Genomic DNA, 13,523 nt, shown 5'->3' with positions numbered 1-13,523 from the left:
TGCTTCTGCAATTTCCCAGTGCCTTTCAATTGTCACATTTCTAAGTCAGATCTTTATTTTTGTCTCTTTAGTTTCCACATGCAGTTGTTTTCCAATTTTTTTCTGAATTTTCTGTAATGAAATCAGGGAAGCTCACATGCCAATTCTAGTGCTAAGGAGTTTCTGTTTAAGTGCATGTTGGTGAAAGTGGTACCTTCCACTACGTTTAATCCGTTAAGTACTGAGGACAGTAACTACTCCTCAGTGTTTAAGAAACTCATGTATTTTCCTGCAGTACTTGGTAAATGGATAGGCTTCATAATAGATCTTGACCTAGTTTTAAAACTCTTTTTTTCCCTCCCAAAGTTTCTGGATCCAATCACTGGAACCTTTCGTTACTATCACTCGCCAACGAACACTGTTGAGATGTATCCACCAGAAATGGCTCCCTCGTCCACACCTCCAGCCACCCCACCAACCCGCAAACCCAAGCCACAGATGGCTGCAGAGCGGGAGCGAGAACACTCCAAACTGAAGCGCTCCTACTCATCCCCAGATATAACCCAAGCCATTCAGGAGGAAGAGAAGAAAAGGATTCCTGTAACTCCTGCAGTCAATCGTGAAAATAAGTATGTTTGATAACTTACATCCCAACTAAGGCAATTACATTGCCAATTACACTGAAATCTGTATTTTCTAAGTAGACTTGGAAGAATACAAGAGAGTTTTTCTTTGTAGACTTTAATGCATGGGCATTTTGAGAGTTAACGTCATTATTTACTAACATGAATTTCAAGGATCACAGCATCATTGGGTTACAATTGCTTTTTAGGTATTGGCATTTGTGTTAACGTATTAAATGCCAGTCTTCTGGCATTTTCAGTCTGTGAAATATTGTGTTTAGTTTTTAAACGTGAAGAATTAGCTGTTAATTATATAATAAATTAAATAAATAAATGCTGATTTAGCCCATACCTCGGCCCGATTACAGGCAGCGTATGTAGGTTCATCACTGTTTCATTAACTTGTCTCAGCACCCTAAATGATGTCATTTGGGTGACTTCTCGCACTCGGATGTTTTGCCACCTGTGAGGGAAGGTGGTTCTGGTGGATTATGTGCATGCTTTTGTCAACTGTCAGACTGCTAAAAAATAAATCCTTCTTTACAGACCAGTCTATTACCCTAAAACAGAAATTTCAAGACTCTCTGCATCACAGATTAGGAACCTTAATCCTGTGTTTGGGGGATCGGGACCAGCTCTTACAGGACTTCGTAATCTAGGGAACACTTGCTATATGAACTCCATACTACAGTGTCTGTGCAACGCACCTCACCTAGCTGAGTACTTTAACAGAAACTTGTATCATGATGATATTAACAGGTAACAATCTCATATTCTCATCCTTTTATTTACAACTGAAGGATAAGAAGTGTTTTTTTAATTAACAATTGTAAAGTTAGATTAATAGAGCTGGAGATTTTTTCCAGAGATTTCTGAGAATTCAGCTGTGGGCCAGAATAGGTTTTACTGGGCAGTCTGAACTGCATTCATAGATAATTGTTGGTTGTTTTGAGTTGATTGCAGTACACTTACATAGCAATTGGCATAATAAGCTGGGAATAGTGATACCTTCCATCAGACCAATATCGAATATTTAAATGCAGTGTAAAAGTAGGCAGAAATCTCAACTCAGACTAACAGCTTTTTTGTTTTTATTGGATCTGTTTAATTGTATAGGTCCAATTTCCTGGGGCATAAAGGTGAAGTGGCTGAAGAGTTTGGAGTAATAATGAAAGCTTTGTGGACAGGACAGTATAAATATATCAGTCCAAAAGACTTCAAAATTACAATTGGGAAGATTAATGATCAGTTTGCAGGATATAGCCAGCAAGACTCCCAGGAGCTGCTTCTCTTCCTAATGGACGGCTTGCACGAAGACCTCAATAAAGTAAGCCATATACATTACAAGTCTTACATCTGCTAAATATTGATGGCAAGAAACCTGTAGAAGAGAGCTCAGGCAGATGGCTATCCTGACACATTTAAACGTCATTTAAATGTTCTTCCTTTTTTTTAATGTATGTTAATATATGGCTAAGGTATTCCAACATCTGTTATACAGGCTGACAACAGGAAGAGATACAAGGAAGAAAACAACGATCATCTTGATGACCTCAGAGCAGCAGAACTAGCCTGGCAGAAGCACAAACAGCTCAACGAATCCATTATTGTGGCACTCTTCCAAGGCCAGTTCAAATCAACAGTGCAGTGTCTCACATGTCACAAGAAGTCCCGGACCTTTGAGGCGTTCATGTATTTGTCCTTACCACTTGCATCCACCAGTAAATGCACACTGCAGGTAAGGTGACACTAGAGACAAACATTAAAAACATTTCTCTTTGACTTTGTTATGACCCTGCCCAGAGAGGTTGTGCAGTCTTCCTTATTGGACAGGGATGTGGTCCTGGACAACCAGCAGGAGGTGGCCCTCATAGCCTTCAGAGGTCCCTTTCAACTCCAACCATTCTGTAATTCTGTGCTCAGCCTCTTGTCAAAGGAGTTTTCAGTGTTCCAGCTTAATATACATCAACCTGAAACGTGAACAGATCTGAGTCTATTACTGCTTAATTCTTCTAAATTAAAAAGAAAAAAAGATAATAAGTATTTTAAAACACAAGCAGGATGGAAATATCGAAATCAGAAGAAACAGAGTCAGAAAAGACATCTAGTATTTGCTCTTGTCACACTATAAATGTTTTGTGATTTTTTTTTTTCTTTAAATACTGTAGGCATACTATGAAGATCTGACAAATAATTAATACATGCAGTAAAACTTTCACAGGTGGATTTAACTCTGTTTCCATTACATGGCATGCAGATAACAAGCAAGGTGCTACAAGTTAACAAGCAAATAGGAAATAAGCATTTTGATTCCATTATCTTAGATAGCCATCCTTCACAGTCCATACTTGTTTATTCTCTTGTTTTAAGGAATGCCTTAGATTGTTCTCCAAAGAGGAAAAGCTCACCGACAACAACAGATTTTACTGTAGCCATTGCAAAACTCGAAGGGATTCTTTGAAAAAAATAGAAATTTGGAAATTACCACCTGTGCTTCTCGTGCACCTGAAACGGTAAGTGAAATAATGATTAGTGGAAATGAATTAGAATGAAATGACCAGGATTTGATGAAGATTGGTTGTTCTACTGTAGTCATTCTCTATTTTTAATTGGAGAAAGTCCCAGTTGTAATTCCAGTTGCATTGACACAAGAACTGCATTTTCACCTGATGTCTGATTTACTCGGCTGTTGCTCACAAAGCACTTCTACAAGCAACTTCTCATTTGTGCTCAGAAGCACATGTGTGAGCATAAGCTGTTTGAAAAACAGTTTAATTTTTAGATGATACCATGCCTGGGTTAAAAACAGGGAAAACTCACACATGGCTTAACACACGTGCTTAAATAGCTTGTGAATGACTTGTAACTTATAATGATGCTTTTTTAATTCTCTAGATTTTCCTATGATGGAAGATGGAAGCAAAAGCTTCAGACCTCTGTAGATTTCCCATTGGAAACTCTTGATCTTTCACAGTATGTTATCGGTCCAAAGAATAATTTGAAGAGATACAATCTATTTTCAGTATCAGTAAGTAATTCACATTTCAAGTTACGTGATCTTTGTGCTAAGACTTTATTTGCAACATAGAGACCAAAAGAAGTTATGTCCTAAAATGAACGATCAGTATTTAGTTTAGGATCACATGTTCTACTTCATTTTTCTTGACCAGGTAAGAAATGGAAGCTTTCTAAGCCATCAATTTTTTCTTCTCCTTTTCCCATTTACAGAATCATTATGGTGGGTTGGACGGAGGGCACTACACCGCCTACTGCAAAAATGCCTCAAAACAGCGCTGGTTTAAGTTTGATGACCATGAAGTATCTGAGATCTCAGCATCATCTGTGAAATCCTCAGCTGCATATATTCTCTTTTACACTTCTTATGAACAACGAGCAGTGGATATGGCCACATAAAGTAATATGGGTTAAGAAAACTGGTTTTCTTTTTATAAGAACAAAGTAGTTATGGGAAGGCGAATGAACATGCAAAGCTATGGCAGATGTAGTCATTAAAGTTACGGGGATGGTTGCAGCAGCTTCTCTGCAAGCAAGCTCTTTATGGTCAGTACTACAGCTTAAATGAGTGATTAATAATGCTTGTGGTAATACTGCCATCTGTGAAACCATTTAAAAGCATACTTTGCATTACCATTTATTTAAAAAAAAAAACAACTATATTTTTAGTCTGCTCCAAAATTAAATTCTAGCTTAGTCATCTGATCTCTATTAACAAGTAGTTGAAAACGTCTAAAATTCCCAAGGCATATCTTGATTTTTATCTTCATTCCTTCACTGTTATGGCCTTTTCACATTTCTAACCTTAAGCTTGATTCTACTGTGAATACTCTAGAATGATGTAAACAGTTAGGAATGTAAGTGTACATATTGATTGCATACTTGCACATCAGAACTATGTATATAATAAAATGTTGTCCTTTTTGTGAGAAACTCTAAAACTCAGAGGATTGCTTTAATTTGCCAGCTCTTAAGTAACTGCAACACTACTTATTTAAAGGAAAAAAAAAAAAAAAGCAGAGCTGTATTTTTTGTTAGCTTTTGTCAATATTTGTGCACTTCAGAGTTACTCTAAACAAACAAGACTTTCCTTTTTAATTTTTTTAATATAAATTTTCATGTATACATGCATTAAAAACCTTAAGAAATGATTTAAAAATATATCCTGTTAAACATACATTTGGGTTTGTTTTCATTCTCTGCAGGCTTTGTAATGGTCAGGGTTCTACAAAATGACAGTCTGAGTCGTTCACACAGTTTAAAGGCTCTTCAGGTGAAGCTACTGCTACTTTGTGTGGAACTAGCTAGTTCAGAAACTGTTTGAGTTGAATCTTGTGCATTGTCCTGGTCTGGATTTGGGTTGGTTTTCCTTTTCTGATTAGACTGGCATTCAAAAATCTTAAATCCTACAATCCGAACTTCTGTCTACATGCATAGGTAACCAACAGAACTGGAACCTTCAGGTAAGCACATGTGCATGCTCAGCAGTTCTACTCTTTTAAGGGGTCTGTGAAGTTTGTCGTGAAAAACAAACATCACAGCTTAGACAAAGGGGGTGGATGTGTGTTCCTTAGCACACTTGGAAGCTTCCAGACTTCTCTCAAGAAATTATTTCCTGGAAGACTGCAGCAGATGATGAGGTGATATGAATGCTAATTTAATGATGGAACAGAACGTAGCTAATACTGCATGAGTTCTAACGGCAGTCCTCTATACTCGCTGTTGTCTTTTCATGGCTGTTGGCTGTTTGTGGGTGCAGAAAAGGCCTGACAGGTGTACAACAGGTGATAGGCTCTGTTACACTGCACCGAGGAGTTCTGGATCTTGGTGATCTGCAGATTATCAAAGCTGTGTGAGCTGTTGGTGACTGAGTGCTTGCAGAACGCCAGAGTGGTTCTGTAACAAACAGCATAGTCTGTTAAAACTCTCCTGACAGGCAAAGCTGAGATTTGGCAATCATTTTTTGTTTGCACTTGAAGGAGGCAAGAGAAGATTCTTCTTTGGGGCTGCAGAGACAAATATTAATTCTAAAAAATGCTTTAAAAAATAGCAAAGAAACGCTTCATAGATTACTATCATGCTTACCTATTTTGCAATATTAAATGTGAAACCCAGCTGTTAGCCCCCAGTACAGGTCACTATAAGCAGAGAGTGACAGAAGAGCCCACTTGATCCTTATTTATGGGCAGGATCCACACAGGATCAGTTTGTGCTGAGGAGGCTGCTGCCAGGAACACATGCTTTTTAAAATTGGGATGTGGCAAGAGAGATGGGTAGAGAAGTGCTAACTTCTCTGTTTGGTTACATACTGTGACTACTGTATCTCTGACTGGAGATGAAACTTACATGGATTCTGTTGTGCATTTCTCAACGGATGCACGATAGGCTTCATTTAGGCTGACAGTGGTCAGTAATAGAATTCCAATATCAACTATTATAAACATGTTACTGGTAGATGATTAGTCAAGGAAAGAGGGACCATTTCTCTCACGTGCTCTAACTACAATTAAAAGAAACCAAGCACCCTTTTTTCATTAGGGTGTACCACTTCCTGATGAAAAACGTGTTCAGGTACTGATGGTTTTGTTAGGAAACTTCAGCTTACTGGATATATTTGTAGACTGAATTGGGAGCAGTGGGGAGGTGCTGGTTGTTTTACTGGGGCTTTTGTATGTTTGTGTGCTTTTCAAACTGCTGGATGTTTAAGTGCCTGGAACAGAGGCAGTTCTAAGTCCAAACAAACCCAGGCTTTATCTGTCACACTGGACAGGGTGTTACACACAGAAGTAGGAAAGGCAAAGCTCAGCATTAGAGCACACAAGCTGTACGTGAGTTCTTGCAGAAAAATGTGTAACTGTATGGAGAGAGATCCATTTTTCTGAGTGGATAGCAGATGTCAGTGGAGAGCTTCCTTTTGTAGTTGCCTTGCCACTCAAACTTGAAATAAAATTTTGAACTATTTTAAATAACATTGAAATTCTTTTATTGTGTTTTCTTAAACTGGCTTTACTGGGAGAGGGGGAGAATGCCTAATGGCTATGCTGGGTTTTGAAATAGATCTGTGTTGAGTATTACCATCAACTGACAAACACATGCCTGCAAATGATGTCCAGCAAGAAAAGCAAAGATCTTGCTGTCTGATCTTCCACCTATTAGAAATGGACGCAGGCATTAAAAGCAGACAGAAGTCAAACCTCTGTGTCATTGTCACCATCCCTTAAATGTTTTGGACTGTATTGTCAACTCTCCCTTCTTGCCAGACTCCATCCCCCTTTTCCTCTGTAACTTTCAGTATGAAGCATACTTCTAAACTTTCTGAGGACCAGCAGAGGACCAGAAGGCTGTTTTAGAATGGCAAGGAATGCAAATGCTGAACAGGAAATTAAATGCTAGTTCATATAACAGTTCTGTGAAGCCCAGCTACTCCAGAGAACTGTTTCTTCATTTTTTTCATAATGTGAGCAGTTGACAACATCCTTCTTACCTCATAAACCCCAGGAAACAGCCCTGGCTCACCCCATGTAGTTATTTCTCACTTAAAGAGGTACAATCTACCTCTGGACCTCAGCTGTGGTAGCCTTGACTGCAACATCTTCCTTTGTTCCACAGCAGGAGCTTGGCTATATAAAAGTAAAAAATGAAAAAGTAGCCAGCTGTTTCAGAAGTTCCTTCAGTGATTTAAGGTCACAAGAGAAGCAAATGTTTAATGTAGCTTAACTTGCAAAAGGTGCTGAGAATAAATGAGATCTGTATCATGCTAGGACCACTGAAAACATCTCCATGTACTGCTGTACCTGCAGTGTTCAGTACTGCTTATTGATAAGACTTCAGCTGAATGAGGCAGTTCATGAATGAAAGTTGCCATTACTGTGATGCGGGGGAGGAGAACATTCATTTGCAATGCAGTAATTGGCCATCAGTGAACCTAGTACAAAATCCTGTTGTTTTTGTAGTTTTAGCAATACTCTGGTTATTCGGAAAGAAATAATCGATCTCATCTTTTGTCTTCTCAGATTCAAGGCTACCCTTCCCTACAAAAGCTTCTTCCCACCCCAGCAGCTATTCTCTTCTGTTGGGGGAATTAACTTCCCTTCACTGTTACAATATTGGTGTTAGCAGCTTGGAGTCTCTGCCCTGCCAGCTCCCTTCATAGCACCAAGCCAAGTCCAACACAGGGTGAAGGACCCATGATGCCTGCCCAGTCAAACAGGTCATCTTCTAAGCAGTGTGGAGCTAACTTCTGTGGAAGAGCAGAGTGGGTTTGCAAAGGAGCAGCTGCCCACTGGCCGCAGGCTGTTTAGAGTCAAGTTTTGTGACAAGCTGAAATGCTATTACTTCAGTTTAATCTGTGTTTATGGAGCATCAAGTAAGCTGCTGTAAGATTTAATATTTCGGACGCATGGGTGGGATGATTTAATTGCTAGCAAAGCTGTTTTTCAGGGGACCTGAGGAAGAGAAGAGCAGACAGGGGCATGGCAGAGGAAGATTGTGGGCAGATGGAAAGGAAGAACGTAAAGCACGGAAAGGGCAGGGGGGGAAGAGGCACAGGCAGCATTAGCATTTAGATGAGGGGCTGCAATTTGACATGGCATTAGAAGAAGCTAGTGAGTTATTGTGTGCATGTGAGTATGAAACAAAGGAGGAAAGTGACAATTTTAGCAGCCGCATCATGAAGTTTGGAAGAGGAGAACTGGTGATTATGGTGAGGTGCTGAAGTACAAAATGCAGAGGAAACATACAGCCTCCAACACATCACAGCTGCACTCTTACCTTCTTGAGGGCCCCATGGAGTTTGTTCAGTATGCAGATGAACTCCTGTACATCCCACAGAGTCCTCTTGCTGACAGTTGGGCACTGCTCCCCAAGGACTGAACAAAAACCCTCCAGGGAAATGCAGTTGAGCTCTCTCAGCCATACGTCAGACACAGGTGGTTGTAGATTTGCCATTCTCCCTTGGGAAGAATAAACAGATTTCACATGGCCTCTGTCATTTGGTTTGAGAGACTGCAGATACTAGGAAGTAACAAAATGTGAAGACAGCGATGACAATTACTGGTATTGCCATAAAATGGCAAAAAAAAAAAAAAAAAAAAGTAAGTATAACACTTAAGGTACCCAGCAAGGAAACACATGGTTGGTATCTGCAGAGTACTGATGATATGAGGGACGGTGGGTGAAGGAAATAGCAGTGACAGGTGAGGGTGCTCTGGCAGTGTCCCCAAACAGGATCAAGTCTTCTCAGTAGCACAGAAGTGTCAAAAGAGTTTGGCTCTGGTCTGGGACTTCCAGCCATTTGGAACAGGAAGTTCCAAATAAAGGCAGTTCTGCCTGCAGACAGTGCAGATCACAGCTGACAGAAAGGGGAAGTGGATGAGGAGCAGGGGACATGCTGGAAGTGACATGGGAGGAAGGACAAAACCTGACTGCGGCCAGACAACGTCTGTGGGTGCCTGGTGGGAAGCTGGTAAGTGGCTGCCTCCAGTGTCCTCATTGCAACCACGTAGCGTCTGGAAGGAGAGAAAAATAACAGTAGTGTGAATCAACCCACTTGTGCAGGGCTGCTTCATACTCTTCCTGAGAGGAAACAATCCATGAGCAGGGACGTGCTGCAGAGGCACTGCAGAACTGCATTCACATAGGGGGGGTTGCCCACGTGAGCTGCCAGCACAGCTGCTGCTCAGAAATCTCATTCCACAGAGCTAGAAGCCTCCCTCCTCCTGCAGCACAACACCTTGTTACCTGGGCACAGTAAGCACAGAATACAAATATTAAGTCAGACCTACTTAGAAGAAATACAGTATTTTCTCATGTGGACTCATGAGAAACCATACTAACTGATGTCAATGGGAGATGGCAGAAGTCAGACTTTTCACCCAAACATGCGGAAGGGCAGAGCTACAGCTATGGCAGAGGCTGGAGAATGACAAAATTAAAAAAATATATAAAATTTTATATATATATATATATATATATATATTTATTATTATTATTTTTACTACATACATATATACACATACAAAATACTAGCCAAAGTTTGCAACAAGAGATCTGCTGCTCAACTGCAGCAAGGGCAGGAGGGAAGCTTCCAGCTGCCTATCATAACTTGAAAGGGATGCTTCTGTTCTTAGTTAATTCCGTTTTTGTGCAGACACTAAGAGAAGGCTGCGACTTGCTGCACATCTTCTGAAAGGGGAACATCAGAAGTTTCAGTCTCAGAAAACAAGCACTGCCATTTGTCTTGATGTCAAAGCTTCCTGCTAGAAGTTTTCCAGCTGCTGCCCAAAAGGCCACTTTTCCTGGTCCTTCTACTCTACAACACCCTTCAGCAACTGCAGTGCTTTTGCTTCCACTTCTGCTACTACTAATAGAACCACCTGTTCCTTACACTAAGCACAAACAACAGCATAGCAGCACAGCACAAACACAGAGTCATTCCAAGAATCATAGAATGGTTTGGGTTGGAAGAGATCTTTAAGATCATCCAGTTCCAACCCCCTGCTGCAGGCAGGAACACTCCCTCTAGACCAGGTTGCTCAAAGCCCCACCCAGCCTGGCCTTGAATGCTACCAGGGAGGGGGCATCCATGACTTTTTGCTGGGCAATCTGCTCCAGTGTGACACCACCCTCACAGTAAAGATACTCATTGCTAGTATCTTCCCAATATCCAGTCTAACATGGAAAAGCACTGTCTAGCTTTTTGTATTAGCAGTAGTTACGGTAGTAGTGCAGCTAGACATACAGACATATATTCACACTTCTACATGGTTAAGTAATGATGAGAGAGTTCAAATTTAGTAATGAAAAAGCAATTAGCCCTACATGCCTGCATAGCTTACCCTTCCTGCCTGTGTCATCAGGAGTCTCCATGTCAGGAACTTGCTCTTGATTTCCTTGGCAAGCTCCCGTTACCGTAACAACATTCTCATCCCCGGCTCTAAAAAAGCAAATACACAAAAATAAGTTACAACCCCCAAAAGCTTAGCATGAGTGCACCCAAGTACAGTATTTTACAGAGTAAGTTGATGCACTTCAGTTCTGCTCCACCATGGTTAATTGAAAGAATTTTGTCTTAATCTCACTCCATTAATGACAAGCGTAAGCACAGGGAACAATGCTGTACAACAAACTAAGAAAAACAGATAGAAGGAGGAAATGAATAATTGATTCCTCTTATACAGCTCTGGGAACAATGATACTACAAACTAATCAGCTTTTTCAGCTTCTACTTGTTGTGTATTATTTGTGTGTTACAGAGAGAAAATGATCAAGAAAAGCAGGGAAATATGTTGAACAGCAAGTACTGTGGTCATACACAGGCTGAGGACAATATTGAAAAAGAAAATGCTTTTTGAAACCACTGCTGGGGAACTGCAAGATAAATTTAACCTATAACAACTGTTATGCAGCTAGAATAGAATTTGTACTGGAATTCTAATAAACATTATTCCTGTGCTTATTCCTACTATTGGTGGTAGGGAATCTAAGATATCTAGGAAGGAAAAGAACATAGCTTACCAATTTCCATTTGTGGAAGACATTCTTCAAATAGCATAACATGGAAATGCATGTCAAGGTTGGTAAGATTTAAAGGCACTCGATGTTCTCAGCCAAACCACATGGTCCTACAGCCTACTTTTGGAAAACACAACATGAACATGACATGAATATTTTCCTAAGGGTTAGGATACCTCTTCAAACCAACCTTCTTTGCCACCACATCTTTCCAATGCCTTTCTTGGAAGACACTCACATTTACAATTGTTCTCTGTTAGCATGAAAGAGAAGATTGTACGTAAAAGTTGCCGTTGTTTTCTCCTTGGTTTACATTGAGGTTTCTCATGTAATTCTAGCTGTAATCTCAGTAAGCTGGCATTCATGGCAGGAAGATGTACAAAAACGTGCACAGTTAACCACTGTTAACCACTCCAAGTCATACATACATTCCCCAACCTTATTTACCCTTTTGGTCTCCTCTAGAAATCCTTCTTGATTTTAAGAATTAGCCTCACTAATGCATTGTATGCTGTTTCTACGTAGCTAACAATTTGGCAATAAAGAGGTGTAATTACTGCCTTGAATAGATGCCTATCACCTCACAACAACAGAAGGGGATGCAAGCAACCACTCAATAAGGAGCTCCAAATTTTAAAAAACACTATGAACAACTTTAAGATATTTTATCTCATTTACTCATTAATCCTATTACGTGTTTGTGCACTACAGCTTCCACATTTACTCCCCTAGTTTCTGGTGTCAGCCAAAGCTCAGATACCTCAAAGATAACCAATTGCTGTGTCCCAGCACAGCAAACACTATGTTTCCACAAACGAGCCATTAGATTCACCCAAATAACCTTTCAGACTAAGACAGACAGCAGAAGTCTGTAAACAAGAATAAATTTATTTTAGATTCTTTGAAGATTTAATGATATACAAAATGTATACAGTATCATATCCTTATAACATTTTACCTTTCCCCATCAAACATAAAACACCATTTAAACAGCTATTGTGTTCGTGCCTTAAGTCTGTATCTATAAGATACACTACTGAATAAAAAAGTTTATAGAGCTGTATACTGCCCTTTTAATTAAAAATTACAAATTAGTACCTATGTAACAAAAAAAAAAATCGCAGCATGAAACTTCAGTTGGACAACAGGTTTTTCTTGCTGAATGCTCAACAATATTTGGGACAGTTAAATTATATTTTATTTGCATGAAGGTGCATTGCAATCTCCCGTACTTTACATAATGCTAATCCAACCCTAGTCTCTCTTAAATAAGTACCACAAATAACATAACATTAAAGATGTTTTCTACACAATTTTAAATACATTTAAAAGTTATGTGTACATTCGGCTTTGATACACTGGTTTGATGAGATCTTTGGAAGGCAAAACTTCTGAAGCAGTCACTATGTACAACAAAAAGCACTTCCAACTTGTGTTCTCACAAGGCAACTTATTTGGACCAGTACAAACTACTTCTTCTATTAAATATGATTATACCAGTCTATCATGGCTTTGTTTGTTACTATTTGATGGTGATGTGAGAAAACTGAAATGTATAAAACAAGAAATCTCATTATGCACAATTAGGGCTCTATTTCACAAAAAATAAACAGTTTTACAGCTACGAAGCTGAATCCTGATCCAGGAGACTCTCTCTCTATTGGAACAGATCAAGTTCCTACCTTCAACCTCAGCCTACTGGCGTCACATACACACCTCGTTTGGCTCTGCCCTCTCCAAAAGGCCAGATTACAAGTCATCTGGTAAGAAAACAATAGTGGAACACTTCCAAACACGCTCCAAGAATACTCTGGCATCACAGAGGTAGGTGCTTTCTCCAATCTTTTTCCAAATGACAGTAAGATAGCTGCCAAACAGACAAATGCTTTACCTTAAAACATCAGCTACCAAAATCCTTTTGGTTGAAGGCATATTGCACACCACAGGACTACGGAGAGAAAATCCTCCACTAAACCAAAACAAAATAAAAAATAAACCTTCTGCTAAAACACCCCTTTTAAAAACATACCATAAAATACTCATCATAATTCAACCTCTAAAACGACCAGCTGCCAATCTGTTCTCTGTAGATGGTTATCACAAGTTCTTAGTTCCTTAGAATAGGGACCAGCCAAAATTTCACGTATAACACAGTAATCCTTGTTTTGATGCATCTTTCTTTTAATTGTGGTGAAGGAAAGATAGTGACAGCTTTGTGACATTTCCATGATGTTTGGATGAAGCCACTGATTTGATCACATCATTAGAGCATCAAACGAAGAGAATTAGCTGAATCTGATTCTTTGGTGCAGCTTCCAGGCTGAATTGTTAGTTCAGGGGAATCATCTTGAGGAAATATAACCTTGTCAGGTGTGTAATCATTCCTCTTCAGAT

General features: G+C 39.6%; 3 protein-coding genes across 6 annotated transcripts in view; 1 reads left to right on the top strand and 2 right to left on the bottom strand.

The window, feature by feature from the left end:
• Positions 1-4,794, top strand: part of USP8 (ubiquitin specific peptidase 8) — a 23,595-nt gene extending 18,801 nt beyond the window's left edge. For all 4 annotated transcript variants that reach the window (XM_085234078.1, XM_085234079.1, XM_085234081.1 and 1 more), the window contains 7 exons: positions 346-608; positions 1,149-1,361; positions 1,719-1,929; positions 2,104-2,340; positions 2,973-3,115; positions 3,498-3,630; positions 3,831-4,794. In XM_085234078.1, coding sequence (XP_085090204.1) covers positions 346-608; positions 1,149-1,361; positions 1,719-1,929; positions 2,104-2,340; positions 2,973-3,115; positions 3,498-3,630; positions 3,831-4,016 — 1,386 coding nt within the window. In that variant the 3' untranslated portion in view covers positions 4,017-4,794. The remainder of the gene's footprint in view (positions 1-345; positions 609-1,148; positions 1,362-1,718; positions 1,930-2,103; positions 2,341-2,972; positions 3,116-3,497; positions 3,631-3,830) is intronic.
• USP50 (ubiquitin specific peptidase 50) lies at positions 1,677-13,061 on the bottom strand. Its single transcript, XM_031555312.2, is given in 8 exon segments — positions 1,677-2,572; positions 7,102-7,237; positions 8,388-8,544; positions 8,546-8,569; positions 9,166-9,188; positions 9,190-9,290; positions 10,454-10,551; positions 13,021-13,061. Coding segments are annotated over 7 exon segments (513 nt in total). The 3' UTR covers positions 1,677-2,572; positions 7,102-7,168.
• The window catches only part of TRPM7 (transient receptor potential cation channel subfamily M member 7), a 54,816-nt gene continuing 53,289 nt past the window's right edge, over positions 11,997-13,523 (bottom strand). The window contains exon 41 of the mRNA XM_085234197.1: positions 11,997-13,523. Within this exon, the coding sequence (XP_085090323.1) occupies positions 13,393-13,523 (131 nt within the window). The 3' untranslated portion in view covers positions 11,997-13,392.

The sequence above is a fragment of the Meleagris gallopavo genome, chromosome 12, assembly GCF_905368555.1.
Source record: "Meleagris gallopavo chromosome 12, MGAL_WU_HG_1.1, whole genome shotgun sequence".
NCBI classification, from domain to species: domain Eukaryota; kingdom Metazoa; phylum Chordata; class Aves; order Galliformes; family Phasianidae; genus Meleagris; species Meleagris gallopavo.
Note: the sequence above shows the minus strand (reverse complement) of the source record. Positions and strands in the feature narration are given on the sequence as shown.